The 16534-nt window shown below is 44.5% G+C and overlaps 1 protein-coding gene across 1 annotated transcript in view; it reads left to right on the top strand.

The window, feature by feature from the left end:
• Positions 1–16250, top strand: part of LOC135881943 (sodium- and chloride-dependent betaine transporter-like) — a 29806-nt gene extending 13556 nt beyond the window's left edge. The window contains exons 8-13 of the mRNA XM_065408752.1: positions 868–992; positions 1496–1608; positions 2558–2695; positions 4914–5016; positions 15900–16000; positions 16212–16250. Of these exons, the coding sequence (XP_065264824.1) occupies positions 868–992; positions 1496–1608; positions 2558–2695; positions 4914–5016; positions 15900–16000; positions 16212–16250 (619 nt within the window). The remainder of the gene's footprint in view (positions 1–867; positions 993–1495; positions 1609–2557; positions 2696–4913; positions 5017–15899; positions 16001–16211) is intronic.
• The last annotated feature ends 284 nt before the right edge of the window (positions 16251–16534 follow it).

The raw sequence follows: 16534 nt of genomic DNA, 5'->3' as shown, positions 1-16534 counted from the left end.
GACTACCCAGGAAAACCCAGGGACTACAAGAAATGCCTTTGGTGGCTCTGCCGGTGGCACTCTTCCATCTGGGCAGGGAGAGGGGGCACGGGAGTCCTGGAGGTGCCATTGTTGAGTTGATATGGGTATTGTAAAATGTTATCTGATGTGGAAATAAGATTTAGTAATGCATGTGGCCAAATTCAGTTCAGTTACCTGGGTCTGATCTTGGGGGAATTACACCAGATTCACAGTGGTCTAAAGAAGAGGAGAATCTGCCCCATGGCATCAAATGCCTTATTAAAATCCCAGCCCCTTTAGTGCACCCTGTGTGTGTTTTAATTCGATCAGAAAGAGCAACAGAAAGGTTTGTCTGGCATGTCAGGTTCTTTTTCATCCAGTGCTTATTGCTTCTAGTTCCCTTTTCCTCTCAGGCCTGATCCCCAGCCCATTCAAGTCAATGGGAGTCTTTCTATTGGTTTCAGAGGGCTTTGGATCCCTTGTTATTTAAGGATCCTTTTTCTCTCAGTATTTGTTCCATTGCTCTACCCTCAGATGATTATTCCTGCTGCCCCTTGTTGTGCCAAGTCCCTAGTGACTTCACTGGGGCTTCCTGCTTACAATATATGGCTGTAGCCCTCCGTCATTTTTATTGCCAAGTATAATCATGTAGTTCTTGTAGTGCCATGGGTCAAGGCTGTAGGCTGCCGAGTTCTGTTTTGGGCTGCTGGCCTCTGGAGGAGTCTCAGGCTAGTGTTAGTGTAAGCAAGTGCATGGATTCATGTCCCATTCAGAAAGCTGAGCACAAAAGCAATTGCCCAAAGTGGTAAATTTGCAGAGGAAAACAATGCCGTCTCTCTCTCTCTCTCTTTGGTTCTGCCCCAACAGGGACTGCTTCATGCTATGTTTCCTGAATAGTGCCACCAGCTTTGTGGCCGGCTTTGCTATCTTCTCTGTGCTGGGCTTCATGGCACAAGAACAGGGCGTGCCCATTTCAGAAGTGGCCGAGTCAGGTAGGTGCTTTCTAAATGTGACAGGGCCAAAAGGAAAACTTAAAACATGGGTGGACTTTTTAGGAATTGACACCTTTGAATATGAAGCCAACCCATGAGGTTAGCAGTGCTGCTACCTTGAACCAATCCTACATCCTCTGTAATTGCTAGTGTCCCCAGTCCAGTTGCCCAGAACAGCCTCTGCCTATTCTGCGGACTCAGAGGCCCTGTCATCCAGAACCACTGCTTTATTCTCTGCTATCCTGATGCACTTAGTGCCACTGTCCAGAAGCAGAGCTGCATTCCCTGTTGTTTTGAAATCCCTGATTCTTCTTTCCAAAACCAGCCGCTCAGCCCATGTCAGCAGTTATTATCCCGTGTGTCAGTGACCATTGCATGATACATTCTGGGGAAGTGAGGTCTTGGCAGGCTAAGTTTTTTAAACAGCACATCAAACTGGTCTCTGTGTTGCTGGGTTGTGTTGTTGGGGAAACCTCATCCTTACTCAGCTATCTGATTGGCAGGTCCGGGCCTAGCATTCATTGCGTATCCAAAGGCTGTAATGATGATGCCTGTGTCTCAGCTCTGGTCCTGCCTATTCTTCCTTATGCTGATCTTTCTGGGACTGGACAGCCAGGTACAGTAAATAACCCTCCTCTTTCCCTCTAACTCCAATGTGTCTGTCACATGTTTGAGAGCCTCATGTAGATCATAACTCGTGGGTGGGAAATGGTGATGTGTCTCTCAGCCACCTGGAACACCTGTCACACATCCACGTTACTATTTCAGAATGATCATACTTAGAGCTGGCCAGTACATCCCAGCAGTCAGCTGGTGTTAGGTGTTATTCCTTAACAGTGACCTGCAGCACCTGTACCTTCCAGCATAAGTCTCTGACAATCCAGTGACAACCAGCAGCCACACTTCTTTGTCCTTCCCGCCAAGTCTGCCCTTAGGGGCTAGCAGTCATCCCTCATGAACCAGGCACTTTACTACACATTTTGTGTCAATCTCCTCTAAGTTCACTAGGACTCCCTTTGTATTGTGACAAGCCCCATCTGTAACTGTAGTTTGATGGCAGCTCTGACTGTACTACGAGTGTTCTTGATTCCAGGTGTGAATTGTGACCTGCAGTACCCTCACTGTCTCCTGGATCCAGAGTAGCTGCTTCCTGGCAGTAACTTCTTTTATACCACAGTGGTTCCTTGTGACACACAATTTATTTCTTGATAATTCTTTGTGGTGAGGTGCAATTCCCTTATTGTCTCCATGTTCCGTGTGTCATTTCTGTTTTACCTGAACATCCTCCCTACTCCAGGTGGAAGGCTTGGGATAATCTCACTCAGTTCCAGATGTGGTTCCAGTCACTCCTCTGGGGCGCTCAATTCCTGATGTTGCACCAGTGGTAACTCCACTTCCTTTGGGACTCAGATGCAGCTATACCTCCCTGTTTCCAAGCCGTTCATGCTTTAGGTGTAGGAAAAAGGAGAGAGGCTACCTGAGTGGAAGAATGGAATAGGGAAAGAGGATAGGTAGGGAAAGAGAGACATTAGGTTCTTGGTTTCTTGACATGAATTCTTCTGCAGTTCGTCTCTGTTGAGAGCCTGGTGATGGCCATTGTCGACATGTACCCAAAAGTTCTCCAGAAGAAAGGGCACCGGGAGCTGCTGATCCTGGCCGTTGCAGTCATATGCTACCTACTTAGCCTGAAGCTAGTCACTGAGGTAAGAAGGGAAGTACATGGTGGGGGAGAGGGATATGGACTTGTTTGGAGCAGTATTATCTGCAGCAAGTTTGTATTTCACACTGTTAGTTATTCTCTCTCTCTCTTTAGCTTAGTTTATTAGCTGGTGCATATCAGAACCAGTAATTCTTCTTTCTTATATAGTGCCAGTTGAGATGTTGTCATACTGTATAGCTGAGCCTTCCTCTGGGATATGTCTCAGAGATAACCTAGCACAGGGGTCAGCAACCTTTCAGAAGTGGTGTGCCGAGTCTTTATGTATTCACTCTAATGTAAGGTTTCGCGTGCCAGTAATACAATTTAATGTTTTTAGAAGGTCTCTTTCTATAAGTCTATAATATATAACTAAACTATTGCTGTATGTAAAGTAAATAAGGTTTTTAAAATGTTTAAGAAGCTTCATTTAAAATTAAATTAAAATGCAGAGCCCCCCAGACCAGTGGCCAGGACCCGGGCAGTCTGAGTGCCACTGAAAATCAGCTCGATTGCTGCCTTTGGCACACGTGCCATAGGTTGCCTACCCCTGAACCTAGCACCAGGGAAGGGCCACCTGAAAGGAACTTTATATCCAAACTCCAGTTCTGATGGCTCTCAGGTCAAAAGTAGAGGAGCTACACGTGAGATGTGAATGCTGCCACTCTTTGCCATGGTGGAGACCTTCCAAGGGAAGGCACAGTTGGCTGGGTGTCATCCATGGAAAACAGGACTGGAGGTATGAAGGCTGTTGATAGCAGGTCCTAGACTAAGTTAGAGCAGTGGCTCTCAACTTTTCCAGACTACTGTACCCTTTTCAGGAATCTGATTTGTCTTGTGTACCCCCAAGTTTCACCTCACTTAAAAACTACTTGCTTACAAAATCAGACATAAAAATACACAAGTGTCGCAGCACGCTGTTACTGAAAAATGGCTTACGTTCTTATTTTTACCATATAATTATAAAATAAATCAATTGGAATATAAATATTGTTCTTAAATTTCAGTGTATAGTATATAGAGCACTATAAACAGGTCATTATCTGTATGAAATTTTAGTTTGTACTGACTTCACTAGTGCTTTTTATGTAGCCTGTTGTAAAACTAGGCAAATATCTAGATGAGTTGATGTACCCCCGGGAAAACCTCAGAGTATCCCCAGAGGTACGTGTACCCTTGGTTGAGAACCACTGATTTAAAGGAAAGAAGTCATTGATAGCTGCTCCCCACACTCTGGAGACAGCAGGATCTTGCTATCTGATACAACCCTTAACCTCTCTTAGATGGCATTCCTGCAGTCTTCTGAAAAGTCAGAGGTCCTTGTTGAGATTTTACTTGGGAGAATTCCTGCAGAAGGCAATAGGAGTTTAGCCTGAGTAAGGACTGGGTGAAAACTGCATCAGGACTTCAGGACCTATCTAACTTCCCTGGGGCTTTTACACATTGCCCATCACTGTGGGATAATCTAAACACTGCACAAAGCTGGCTCAGTGTTTGGTGGGATTAACAGGAAAGCTTTTCTTCTGTCTCAGTGGCCATTCAAGGAGTTGAATAATTTTCCAATGTATCTACTCCACTTTTTTCTTTTCTTGGAGGTGCTATTTTCTTGTCAAGACAAGTTGTGAGAACACAAGAGAGAGTCAGATTGTATAAATAGCTTTCATGAGAGTAGAACAAATGCTCAGTCCATTGTTATCGCACAACAGAGAGCCAAAGGCCGTTGCCTCCATAAGGCTTCCAACTATGCTTGGGATCCTTGCAACATGTAGAGGTGGGCTTGAACTAGAAACCTGGCATCTAAACATACTGAACTTCAGGGTAGTTCACACCTAGATCTAAACTTTACGGCTTATGCCCAAAGCTCAACATAGCCAAGGACCACATTCAGAAACAGTGCGAGAAACTTGCCAGGGAGCATGGTCTATAGCAGCGTTTAAAAAAACCCCAAATCCCTGTTCTCTGTGGACACTGAAATCATGCTATGAAATGATTGTGAAACATCATCCTGGCCCCATGCCTGACCATCATTTTAGTGCCTGGTGGTACCTAGTATAATTTCCTAGTGTGGACAGGCCTAGAGAGAGATCCCTCCTCCTACGCCCCTTTGCTCTGTGTGCAGTTCCCCTGTCCCTCAGCCTTCTTTTGTATTTGTCCAAATTCCATTTTCTCTTGCACATACCCTTCTGCTGAGCCCTCCACGTCTCCCCTTTCTCTGCTTGACACAGGGTGGAATGTACATCTTCCAGCTGTTTGATTATTATGCTGCCAGCGGTACGTGCCTAGTGTTCCTGGCCATTTTTGAAGTCATCTGTGTTGGCTGGGTGTATGGTAAGTGGAACACAAGGACCCAGGCTGCTATGGGAGGGATGGGAATAGCCATGTCAGCCCCATGGAAAAGCAGGAATGCCTCGTGCTTCCCATTTAATCTGTTCACCCATGGGATTCCTCAGTCCCCATACACTAGGAATGATTCTTATCTCTGCTTTGAAAGGGATTTTCCCAGGAAGAGAAGTGAATTCAGTCTTCCTGCTCATTCAGGCATAGGCACAGTCTCCCACGCACTGTGCTGTTCTGCCAGTGGACCTCTAGCCCTTTCTGGCTGACACAGACTATGCTCATTTAGAGCAGAAGAGGATTCTCCATGTAGGAGTGGCACTGGCTGCCGTTTTATGGCTGACCTGTCATGCGATCTCCCTCTGTCTTTCTGTTAATTTAATCCTGACAATTTATTTAACCTGAAATTCCATATACATACACACTGTGAATTAGCATGCATAAAACTCATTTGCATAGTGTCTGGCCACAGTTACAAATGAAATTAAAGGTCTGATCTAGCGCCCAGTGAAATCAATAGAAAACTCCCAATGACTTGAAGGGGAACAAGGTTGGACCCCAAAAGCTTGTGCCTGCTCCCTCTGTGTGTGCATGTGTCTGTGTGAGAGAGATTTATACAAATGCAAAAACCAGAGCATGGATTCATTGCAGGACCACCCAAAATGCTGTCTTAGGGCATCACTTCACCTTGTATCTGCTCTGGTTATCTAAAACAGTCCTCATGGTTTCAATCTCAGCTCTGATGCAGAGAGGACTGTATGTGAGCTCTCTTCTGGAACAGTTAATCCCAGTGTGTACACTGTTGTTTGGAGAATGCTCCCTGCAGCATGTTATCGGGGCATCAGCCGTGAAATCCAGAGCTCTGAAAACTTATCAACTTATTCTATGCTCGGTTTTCAGAGCTGGGAAAAAATTACATTAGTGCTTCCCCTTTGGCAAATGCCATCAGTGGGTTTGACTCAGCCTGGTCTGTTTACAGGACTAAAGCTGTGGACCTGAAATCTCAAATCCTTGCTGACAGGCAGGAGGAAGCTACCTAGTAGCTGGCAATAGGGAAGCTTGGAATGAGTGTTTGTGTTAGCGCCACTGCTGTAATACTTTGCAGTGTAAGCCAGAGAATCGGTGCTGCCAACCCATAGGCAGGGAAAACCCATTAACTGGCATTAGTCACTTTTTTTTTAAACCAACTCCCCCATTTTTTTCTACTGACTCCATTTGAACACTCTTAGAAATGAAGCCAGCAAGTGCAAATTAGAGTAAAGCCATTACAATCACAACATGTATTGTCCTGACCTGACCTATGAGGAAATGTTAAAAAAACAAAACAAAATTGGGCATGTTTAGTCTTAAGAAAAGAAGACGGGGCAGGGGTGGGGGGGGAAGCTGAGAACAGTCTTCAAATATATTAAGGGCTGTTCTAAAGAAGTTGGGGATCAATTGTTCTCCAGGTCCACTGAAGGTCGGACAAGACGTAATTGGCTTACTGTAAAATAAGGGAGATTTAGGTTAGATATGAGGAAAAACTTTCTAACTATAAATAGTATTTAAGCACTGGAACAGGCTTCCAAGGGAGGTTGTGGAATCCCCATCACTGGAGGTTTTTAAGAATAGGTTAGACAAACACCTGTCAGGGATGGTCTAGGTTCACTTGGTCCTGCCTCTGAGCAGGGGCTGGACTCGATGCCCTCTTGAGGTCCCTTCCCGCCCCACATATCTATGATTCTGTGAATACGCAGCATGCTAACACTCAGCAGGATAGTGGCTCCCAACAGGGCTGGCTTTCTTCTTCGTTCCCAGCTGCTATGTCCCATTACAGACTGCTAAGAGTGCCCTGACTTCATTGCTAGTAATTCTTTTCTACATGAGCAATCGGTGAGTTGTCACCAGGGTGTTATATGATCACAGTTGGGAAGGGATGTGGCCTGTGCAATTGTGAATGGGGAGGCGTGATGCTCAGGAGGCCGTCTGTCTGTAAATGTGGTCCATGCCCTGGCAGTGTTTGAGAAGCCCTGCAATAGGGGGAATGAAATCTCATTGCCATAGAATGAATGGAATCCTCCCCCCTAGAATTTAAACACAGCCCGGGTTTTCTTCCACAAGATCGCCTGGGGAGCTTCACCTTTAGGATGCATCCCTCAAACAGACCTTCTCCTGGTGGAGATAGAGAGTCACACAGGGATTGGGCCCCAGGATCTGTTCCCTTTTTAGTAAGAGGGAGGGAGGAGAGTAGCTCCCTTTATGGGACTCTTTCACTAATTTCTGTAATGTGTGTCCAGCTACGACAGCTCTGGGCTCCTTCCTGCATATAAAGATTGACGAAGAACAAGGTTTCCCCCTCACCACCCTCATGGAGCATTACTCCTCTGGCTAACTGCATGGGTTATCCCTTTCTCCGGAGCACTAGCACTGACCATCAGATACCGGACATAATGATCCATCTGGTCTGATCAATCCTGTGCTCCTAGTCAGATATGATTCTAAGAGGTGCTGACTGCCTGCAGCTCTCACTAAAGTCAAGGAGGGATGTGGGTGCTCAGCAAATTCTCTTCTTCACTCAGATTCTAGGATCCCTGTACAAACATGCCTCACCATAGTTTATACCTACCAGGCAAACACCAGGGGTGACAACCTGCCAGCACATCTTAATCAGCGGCCACGGCCGATAACCAATCATGTCCTCGATGTTGTCATAGAAACGGTCCGCACCTTGACCACCAGAGGAAAGGACAGAGAAAGAGAGAGGTAGAGAAGAAAGAGGGGAGATTGGGGCATATCAAGGGATAGATAGTCTGGCCATAAGGCAGCATTTCTGAATTTCTGACTTTGGCCAAACATATTCAATGTGGTGGGTTTCTTTTTTCTCCTGAAAAGTTGAAATTTTCCATACGGGGGGAAAAGCTTTTTTTGGACCAGCTTTACTGATATCACTTTCCAGGTTCAAACAGGACCATGGAATAGTCTGTGTGACATTGCACAATCTTTCCACAGGAACACATTGTGGTGTTAAATACAGCCTGGGCAAATTCATCCCTGGTGTAAATCTGCTGAAGTCAATAGAGTATCATGAACAGAACATAAGAACAGCCATACTGGGTCAGACCAAAGGTCCATCTAGTCCAGTATCCTGTCTTCTGACAGTGACCAATGCCATGTGACCCAGAGGGAACGAACAGAACAGGTAATCATCAAGTGGATTCATCCCGTCACCCATTCCCAGCTTCTGGCAAACAGAGGCTAGGGACACAATCCCTGCACATCCTGGCTAATAGTCATTGACGGACCTATCCTCCATGAATTGATCTAGTTCTTTTTTGAACCCTGTTATAGTCTTGGCCCTCACAACATCTTCTGGCAAAGAGTTCCACATGCTGTGCATTGTGTGAAGAAAAACTTTCATCCTGGATTTCTCTACAGGATCAAGTGGAAGGGAAATCCTGGATGACTGGAGAAAGAGCTCTTTTTCAAAAGCAAATATATCAAACGATAGCAAGGAGAACACAGAAGACACCTCTGCACAGGAATCCATATTCTACTAATTATATTTAGTAGTAAATGTCTGATCTCTAAGCATCAACACTCGAGTTATAACTTGAGTGAAACTTTGCAATGAAGATAAGCCCATAATCAGTTCCTGCAGGAATTAAGCTCTTTTGGAGGGTGGGTGGGGAGGAGAAGAGGTTTCTAGCTCCTATGATTGTGGAGAGAACCTTCCAAAGGGAAGCTGAGGCAGCGCAGTCAGACTGAGTTTGGAGAGAGAGGAGCCATTGTTTCTCTATTGTGACTGCACCAGGGATACCTTACACTGCTCCTTTGGCAAGCAGTGAAGCCAGCCACTGGAGGATTCCACCTGCATAGGAGAACCTCAGGAGGGGGTAGTTGCTGTAGTGACTTTATGCCAACCCCTCTCCCCGTAGTCTGTGCAGGAGATAAGGCCGGAGGAAGGGACCATAGCCCCAGTGACTCCTGGCTGCCACAACACCCCCTTGGGACCATTAGCAGTCAGTGTCTAGTAGAGAATCCACCAGACTTGTCTAATTTATGCCAGGAACAGGCCCTGTATTTGCACAGTCTAGGATTGAGGAGCTACAGGGGGCTGTGCTGTGCCCTAGCCCCAGCTGCACCAAGCCCATCGAGAGGCGTGAGAGTTCTTCCCGCCTCACTGGGGTGCTCTGTTTCAGGAGCTCCGCTGTCATTGAGATTGTAAACTCGCAGGGCAGGGACTCGGTGTCTTCCTGTGTGTTTGTGCAACACCCAGCAGAATGGGGCCCTGATCCTGACTGGGTGCTACAGCAATGTAATTAACAGATAAGAATAAATTACACTTTTTTTTGGGCCCTCCTACCATCTTCAGCGTGGATTCCTGGACAACTAATCTTTGCCATTGCCTCTTCTCTTTCATAACATGATCCCTGGCTGGTGCTCTTTCCTTCCCCTCTCATGCCTCCTCATCAGTCTCCCTCTATTTCGGGCAAGGTGAATGCCTCTGGAGACTTTATCCTGATCTAAATATTGCCACATAAGGTTTGCATTGGAGACTGCCAGTGTCTTTCCATTTGTTCACCTCCGATGAATTCTCTTTGCCCGTGCCTTGTGCTGGTTTCCAGTTCTCCCACCTCATGACACAGCTCACTCTTGCCTATGACTATAGCATTTTCATGGTCAGTAAACTGTCCCTTGGTTTCTTCCCACTCACACATGCACCACGCACCATCTCTCTGCTTCATTCTTCATCACTTTCCTTAGAGCCCATGTTTCTGTTCCATGGAAGATTGTTAAGTGTCAACCTGATCTTTTCAAACAGAGAGGCCTCTTACTCTTTGTGATGTTGTTCAGCTTCCCCAGCGGCTTCTTGTCCATCCTGGAGTCTTCTCCTCAGCTCTGCCTTCTGCTTTGGAATAACAGGGACTGGTTATCTGAGGCAAGCATCCACTTTAGCAGCTTCCCCGTCCACTATGATCTACTTTTGTTCTACATTTGCATGTGACATTTCAGAGCTATGTCTCTGCCTACTGTGCAGATTGCTTATAATTTAATCTGCAGACTCCCAAGTCCCGGTAGCTCACACTTCTACTCCCCCGCTCCCCTGTATCCCATCCTGAACTGAAATGACTTTTTGAGCCACTTTTGAAATGAGCCAACACCATGGCCGATGAATTCCAGTGTAGACAAGTGCAAAGAAATGCATGTTGGGAAGAATAATTTAAAATACACACCTGCACTGATGGCTTCTGAATTTGTTTCATCCTCTCAGAAAAGAGATCCAAGCATCACTATGGTCATGTCAGTGAAGATTTCTGCTCAGTGTGTGGTGTTAGTTGAAGATGTGATTGAGGCTGCATTAAGAAAAGAGAGAATAAAACAGACAACACTGCTGTTCAGTGGATAGCTCAGAGAACAGAGAGTCTGAAGAACTTGGGCCAGATCCTCAACTGGAGCTATGCCAGTGTGCATCAGCTAAGGATTTGGGCCGTGGTTTCCATTCTGGGCTTTCCTATTGCTTAGCTGGGCAGATCTTGGACAAGTTATTTGGCCTGTCTGTGCCTTAGCTTGCTCCTCGGTAGAATAGGGACAATAATATCTACTTTTGTAAAGTGCTTTGAGATCCTCAAATGAAAGGTTCTATAGGACTGCAAATGATGATTATGCTACTCTATGAATGGGTTGTATAGTTGAATTCTGCTTTCGGCTTTGGTGAGTTCATCTCAAATTAGAGAAAGAAGGGCAATCAAACTGAGGATGGTAGTTACTGTATGAGCAATTGCACCTTTTTATCTTTTCTCATAATACAAGAACAAGGGGAGACAGAGAGCCACAAATTTAAAATGGATTGAAGGAAATCTTTTTTTCCCTAATGCACCATATAATTAACCTGAGGAACTCACCATTGCTGGATAGTCTTGAGAACCAAAATTTAATAACTTCAAAAATGGATTAGACACATTTGAACTTGAACAGCATCTGCGGTTCTTATAGGCTAGAGAAAACATTATAAGGGCTCTGCATCCTGATGCTTCAGGGCATAAACAGATCACCAGCTGGGTTCAGAAAGAAACTTCCCCTCTGGATATAGGTTTGCAAAAGTAGGGGAACTGTCAATGGGTTGTTTATGTCTTCTAAAACATCCAACACTGGTCACTTGCAGAGGAGATATTAGGGTTCATGGACTATTGCTTTGTTCCAGTCTGGCAACACTTAGGATGCGCAGGATAAAAGCAGACACCTCTATTCCTTCCAGCGAAGATCGCTCTGGGGAGTTCTTTAGGGCATTCCCTCCCATAATGCATATAATCCTTCTTCAGCCTGATTACTTTGTCATTTGCTTGTGAAAGGTAGATCATGCAAACCTCATGTTCAAGGGCACTCCGAATCCATTCATGTCGGGTCCCAGTGTGTTCCACTACATCATCCACTGCTTGCAATGGGTGCGCTGGAACCACAGAAAAAGGTGTTTATCTGGAACACATTTGGAAAAGGAAACATTAACGATACTACTACTAAATATAATTAGTAGAATATGGATTCCTGTGCAGAGGTGTCTTCTGTGTTCTCCTTGCTATTGTTTGGTATATTTGCGTTTGAAAAAGAGCTCTTTCTCCAGTCATCCAGGATTTCCCTTCCACTTGATCCTGTAGAGAAATCCAGGATGAAAGTTTTTCTTCACACAATGCACAGCGTGTGGAACTCTTTGCCAGAAGCTGTTGTGAGGGCCAAGACTATAACAGGGTTCAAAAAAGAACTAGATCAATTCATGGAGGATAGGTCCGTCAATGACTATTAGCCAGGATGTGCAGGGATTGTGTCCCTAGCTTCTGTTTACCAGAAGCTGGGAATGGGTGACGGGATGGATCCACTTGATGGTTACACTGCTCTACAGCCAAAATGCTTCTGAAACAAATGTAGTCAAACTTTACTAATTCTGGGTCACTGAGAACGAAAATGATGCTTAAAATTGTTGATTGGCTCTAGTTTTCAAGATATGCTATTCGGTCAGTATATACGACCCTTGACTTGGGAATGGCAGAGGATAAGTGAGTTATAAAGGGAAGGGATCTCAATTTAAACCAAAAATGACTAAAATACATCTTTGACTGGACCTATGAATAAATCTATGACAGGGTTTGGACAGTACTTGCTTTTTAGGCAAAACAATGAATGATGCAATCTGAAGCTGGTATTGCGTCATACATGATATGAATTGCATCATGTTATTCCTAGAAGTCATGGATGATGCAATCATAACGAAGCTTACATCACTCTTCTAAACAAATTGCCCTATATCAGCTCTAGAAATCATACAGTGTCATGCTCTCTTATTTGTCAGTGTTTGATTTTGCAAAGGGACACATTTCTGTTTAGCCAAAGTGAGCAGAGATGCCTCGTACTTGTGTGAACAGTGCAGATAACTTCTGCTATGTTTGTGGTGAAGTGACTTTTGCATCACAAAAGCGCAGTATAACCTCTATGGTTAAGAAAGCCTATCACCTTTATTTTGGCTGCAAAATGGGAGATCAGGACAAGAGGTGGGCCCCACACATATACTGCAACACTTGTGCAACAAATCTTCGCCAGTGGTTGAACAGGAAAAGGAAATATATGCCTTTTGCAGTGCCAATGATTTGGAGAGAGCCAACAGATCATACCAGCAATTGTTACTTCTGCATGGTGCCTCCAGTTGGGAAAGGTGTGTCAAAGAAGAAAAAGTGGACTGTGCATTATCCAAACATTCCCTCAGCTATACGCCCAGTACCCCACGGAGAAGGACTGCCGGTTCCTGATGCACCAGAATCATTCTCACTTGAGTCAGACGAGGAAGAGGAAGAGGATGAAACTTCTGGTCCTGAACCATCAATGTCACAGGACCCACATTTTCTCCCATCCTCCTCCTCTGAACCACACCTCATAACACAAGGTGAACTGAATGACCTTGTCAGGGATTTGGAACTACCCAAGAGTAAGGCAGAGCTGTTGGGCTCCAGACTACAGCAGTGGAATCTCCTGGCAGGTGATGTTAGGGTTTCCATGTTCCGTGACCGTCAAAAGGATCTTGTCCCATTCTTCTTCATGGAAGGTGATCTTGTAGCCTGCAACAACATGGATGGTGTGATGGCAGCCCTCAACATCGTTCACGATCCAAATGAGTGGAGACTGTTCATTGATTCATTGAAGACGAGTCTTAAAGCTGTTTTACTGCATAATGGCAATGTTTTGCCATCAATTCCAGTTGGTCATGCAGTCCATATGAAGGAAACCTATGACAACATGAAACAACTTTTGAGGTGCATAAACTATGACCAACATCAGTGGCAGCTTTGTGGCGATTTGAAGGTTGTTGCTCTCTTGCTTGGTCTGCAGACTGGATACACAAAGTACTGCTGTTTTCTCTGCGAATGGGCTAGTCGTGCAAGAGATTCCCACTACATCAAGAAAGATTGGCCACTCCGACAGTCATTGGAGCCTGGGAGGAAAAGTGTTCAGCATCCACCACTTGTTGAATCAAGGAAGATTTTGTTACCACCCTTACACATCAAGCTGGGTCTGATGAAGAACTTTGTCAAGGCCATTGACAAAACACAAGCAGCTTTCAAGTACCTCCGTGGAAAATTTCCAAGGTTAAGTGAAGCTAAGATAAAGGAAGGTGTCTTTGTTGGTCCTCAGATTCGTGAACTTCTTCGAGATGATGCATTTGACCATGCACTGCGTGGCAAGGAAAAGATGGCATGGAAAGCCTTCCAGTTAGTGGCAATAAATTTTCTCGGAAACAACAACAAGGCAGACAACTACAGGTTGTTGGTGGAAAACCTCCTCAAGGCATACAAAAGCCTTGGTTGCAACATGTCACTAAAGATACATTTTTTGCACTCTCATCTAGATTTTTTTCCACTGAACTGCGGAGCAGTGAGCGACGAGCACGGCGAGCGATTTCACCAGGACATTGCAACAATGGAGAAACGCTATCAGGGCAAATGGAGCCCATCAATGCTTGCAGACTATTGCTGGACAGTGACAAGAGATGCTCCATTTAATGAATACAAGAGACAAGCCAAGAAGCGCCAAGTAGACACTGAATAGGACTAAACTATGTACATAATAGTTTTTTGCCTTTTGTTTCATAATACATTTTATTTATATAACCCTTTTGCTGATTTTTAAAGTGTTACATAAACAGGACTGGTGAAATATTATCATGTAAAGCAACCATAAACACATGAAAAGACCTAGGTTTACAATTTATGATTAAAACTCTACTATCTACACAATATACATAGACATAAAATGTAAAAACTTAAATATCTTAGAAACAGTAGCCAATCAGTTGTTTTAATTGTCATATTTGAATTCAGCACATCAAAATACATAATAAATAGCACATTTTATCACTGAAGCAGACGACTTCTCAAAAATTGTAGACCAGTGTTACCTGTTCTGTTCGTTCCCTCTGGGTCACATGGCATTGGTCACTGTCAGAAGACAGGATACTGGACTAGATGGACCTTTGGTCTGACCCAGTATGGCTGTTCTTATGTTATGTTCATGATACTCTATTGACTTCAGCAGATTTACACCAGGGATGAATTTGCCCAGGCTGTATTTAACATCACAATGCGTTCCTGTGGAAAGATTGTGCAATGTCACACAGACTATTCCATGGTCCTGTTTGAACCTGGAAAGTGATATCAGTAAAGCTGGTGCAAAAAACGCTTTTTCCCCCGTATGGAAAATTTCAAATTTTCAGAAGAAAAAAGAAACCCACCACACTGAATATTTGTGGCCAAAATCAGAAATTCAGAAATGCTGCCTCCGTGACTCATGGGAGTTTTCCGGTGCCTCATGTCCAAATTAGTCTAGGGGTGGACAGTGGGCTCCCTGGCCAGACTATCTATCCCTTGATATGCCCCAATCTCCTGTCTTTACTGAGCCACTGCAGTGTATCATGGGAATCACATGGACGTGGTGCACCATGGAAGATGTAATAGAGCTGGGGAACCCAGCCACAGACAATGAGGGCATGAGCCATCCACTTCAACTCCCATTAAGCACCATGTCAACATTTGCAAATAGATTTTTTTTTTATTTCAGCAAAAAGTTTTCAGATTTTAAACAGAAAAGATCAAATTTTTCTATGGAAAGTTGACACTTCATGGAAAATTTTGCTTTGTCAAAAACCCAATTTGCCTTAAAAAACATTTTGAGGGAAAATATTGGACCAGCCCTAGAAACCAGCTAGGACAATTAAGCTGAAAGCCCCAGATGTATCCATCTGGTTACTAGGGCAGAATATTCTTCAGAGAGCCCCATCACCCACAGCCACACAGTTAATCTAACAGAACTGTCTCCTGTTGACCTACGGGGCACATTACAAAGCCTGTGTATACCCACAGGTCTATTCTGCGGGGGCGGGGGTTCAGCTAGGTTAGGGAGTTCTTTTAGGCCCAAATTGTTAAGAGTCGGTGCCTAAAGTGAGACACCTAGCCATAGGGGTCATTTCAGAAAAATTCAGGTGGGCAAAATTTGCTTTCCTGATGACCACATTCCAAGGGGGGGTGGGGGTGGGAGAAGGGGAGGGCAAAAAGTGGAAGACATAATGGAGCATGGGTGAGGGTGAAAACCAAGGTCTAACAAGGGACAACTGCCCCTCTTGCCCAATAGGTGCAGGGGCGTTATTTGCTATCTCCATATTTAGGCATCTAAATAAGTGGCCTGAATTCCAGAAATTCTGAACACCTGGAGGACCAAATAAACCCCTGCTGTATGGAATTAGAGCTTCCATTTTAGTAAAGCATAACTAAACCTGGATTTGGCATGAGTAATTTCTGAAAAACAAAAATTCTCACCCCCCTTACCTCTCTCTTTCTCTGTCCTTTCCTCTGGTGGTCAAGGTGCAGACCGTTTCTATGACAACATCGAGGACATGATTGGTTATCGGCCATGGCCGCTGATTAAGATGTGCTGGCAGGTTGTCACCCTTGGTGTTTGCCTGGTAGGTACAAACTATGGTGAGGCAGGTTTGTACAGGGATCCTGGAATCTGAGTGAAGAAGACAATTTGAGGGTCCACTATTGTATCATAGAATTGCTGTGGAGGAACAGTAGCTTCTCCGTAGTTGAAGCTGGAATCAATTTCCATTGTAAAGCCTTGTCTTAGGTCTGGAAATTTCATTTAGCCTGAAAATTGGCATATTTATTCTGCAGGCAAAGGAGAATGTATCTGCAAAGCCTGAAGGGAATTGATCAAATCATTTTTGAATTTCAGCCCATTAAAGAATTACCTTGTTCTGAAATGTTCTCTTCTGTCTACATTTCTATGACTCCCGCTAGTTCAAAAACATCTTGCTCCTGCACCTTGCTTTCCATAAGGTCAAATCACCTTGAAAATGCACCCACCAACTATGTTTGAAGAAAAGAGTTTATAATTAAGGAAAGATTAACTATTTTTGTCTCGTGCCCAGTACTGTTTCCATTGATTTCAGCAGATGGTATGGGCCTAATTCTGCTCCCATAAACGTCGTGCATTT

This window comes from Emys orbicularis, chromosome 1 (genome assembly GCF_028017835.1).
Source record: "Emys orbicularis isolate rEmyOrb1 chromosome 1, rEmyOrb1.hap1, whole genome shotgun sequence".
Classification (NCBI taxonomy): domain Eukaryota; kingdom Metazoa; phylum Chordata; order Testudines; family Emydidae; genus Emys; species Emys orbicularis.
Note: the sequence above shows the minus strand (reverse complement) of the source record. Positions and strands in the feature narration are given on the sequence as shown.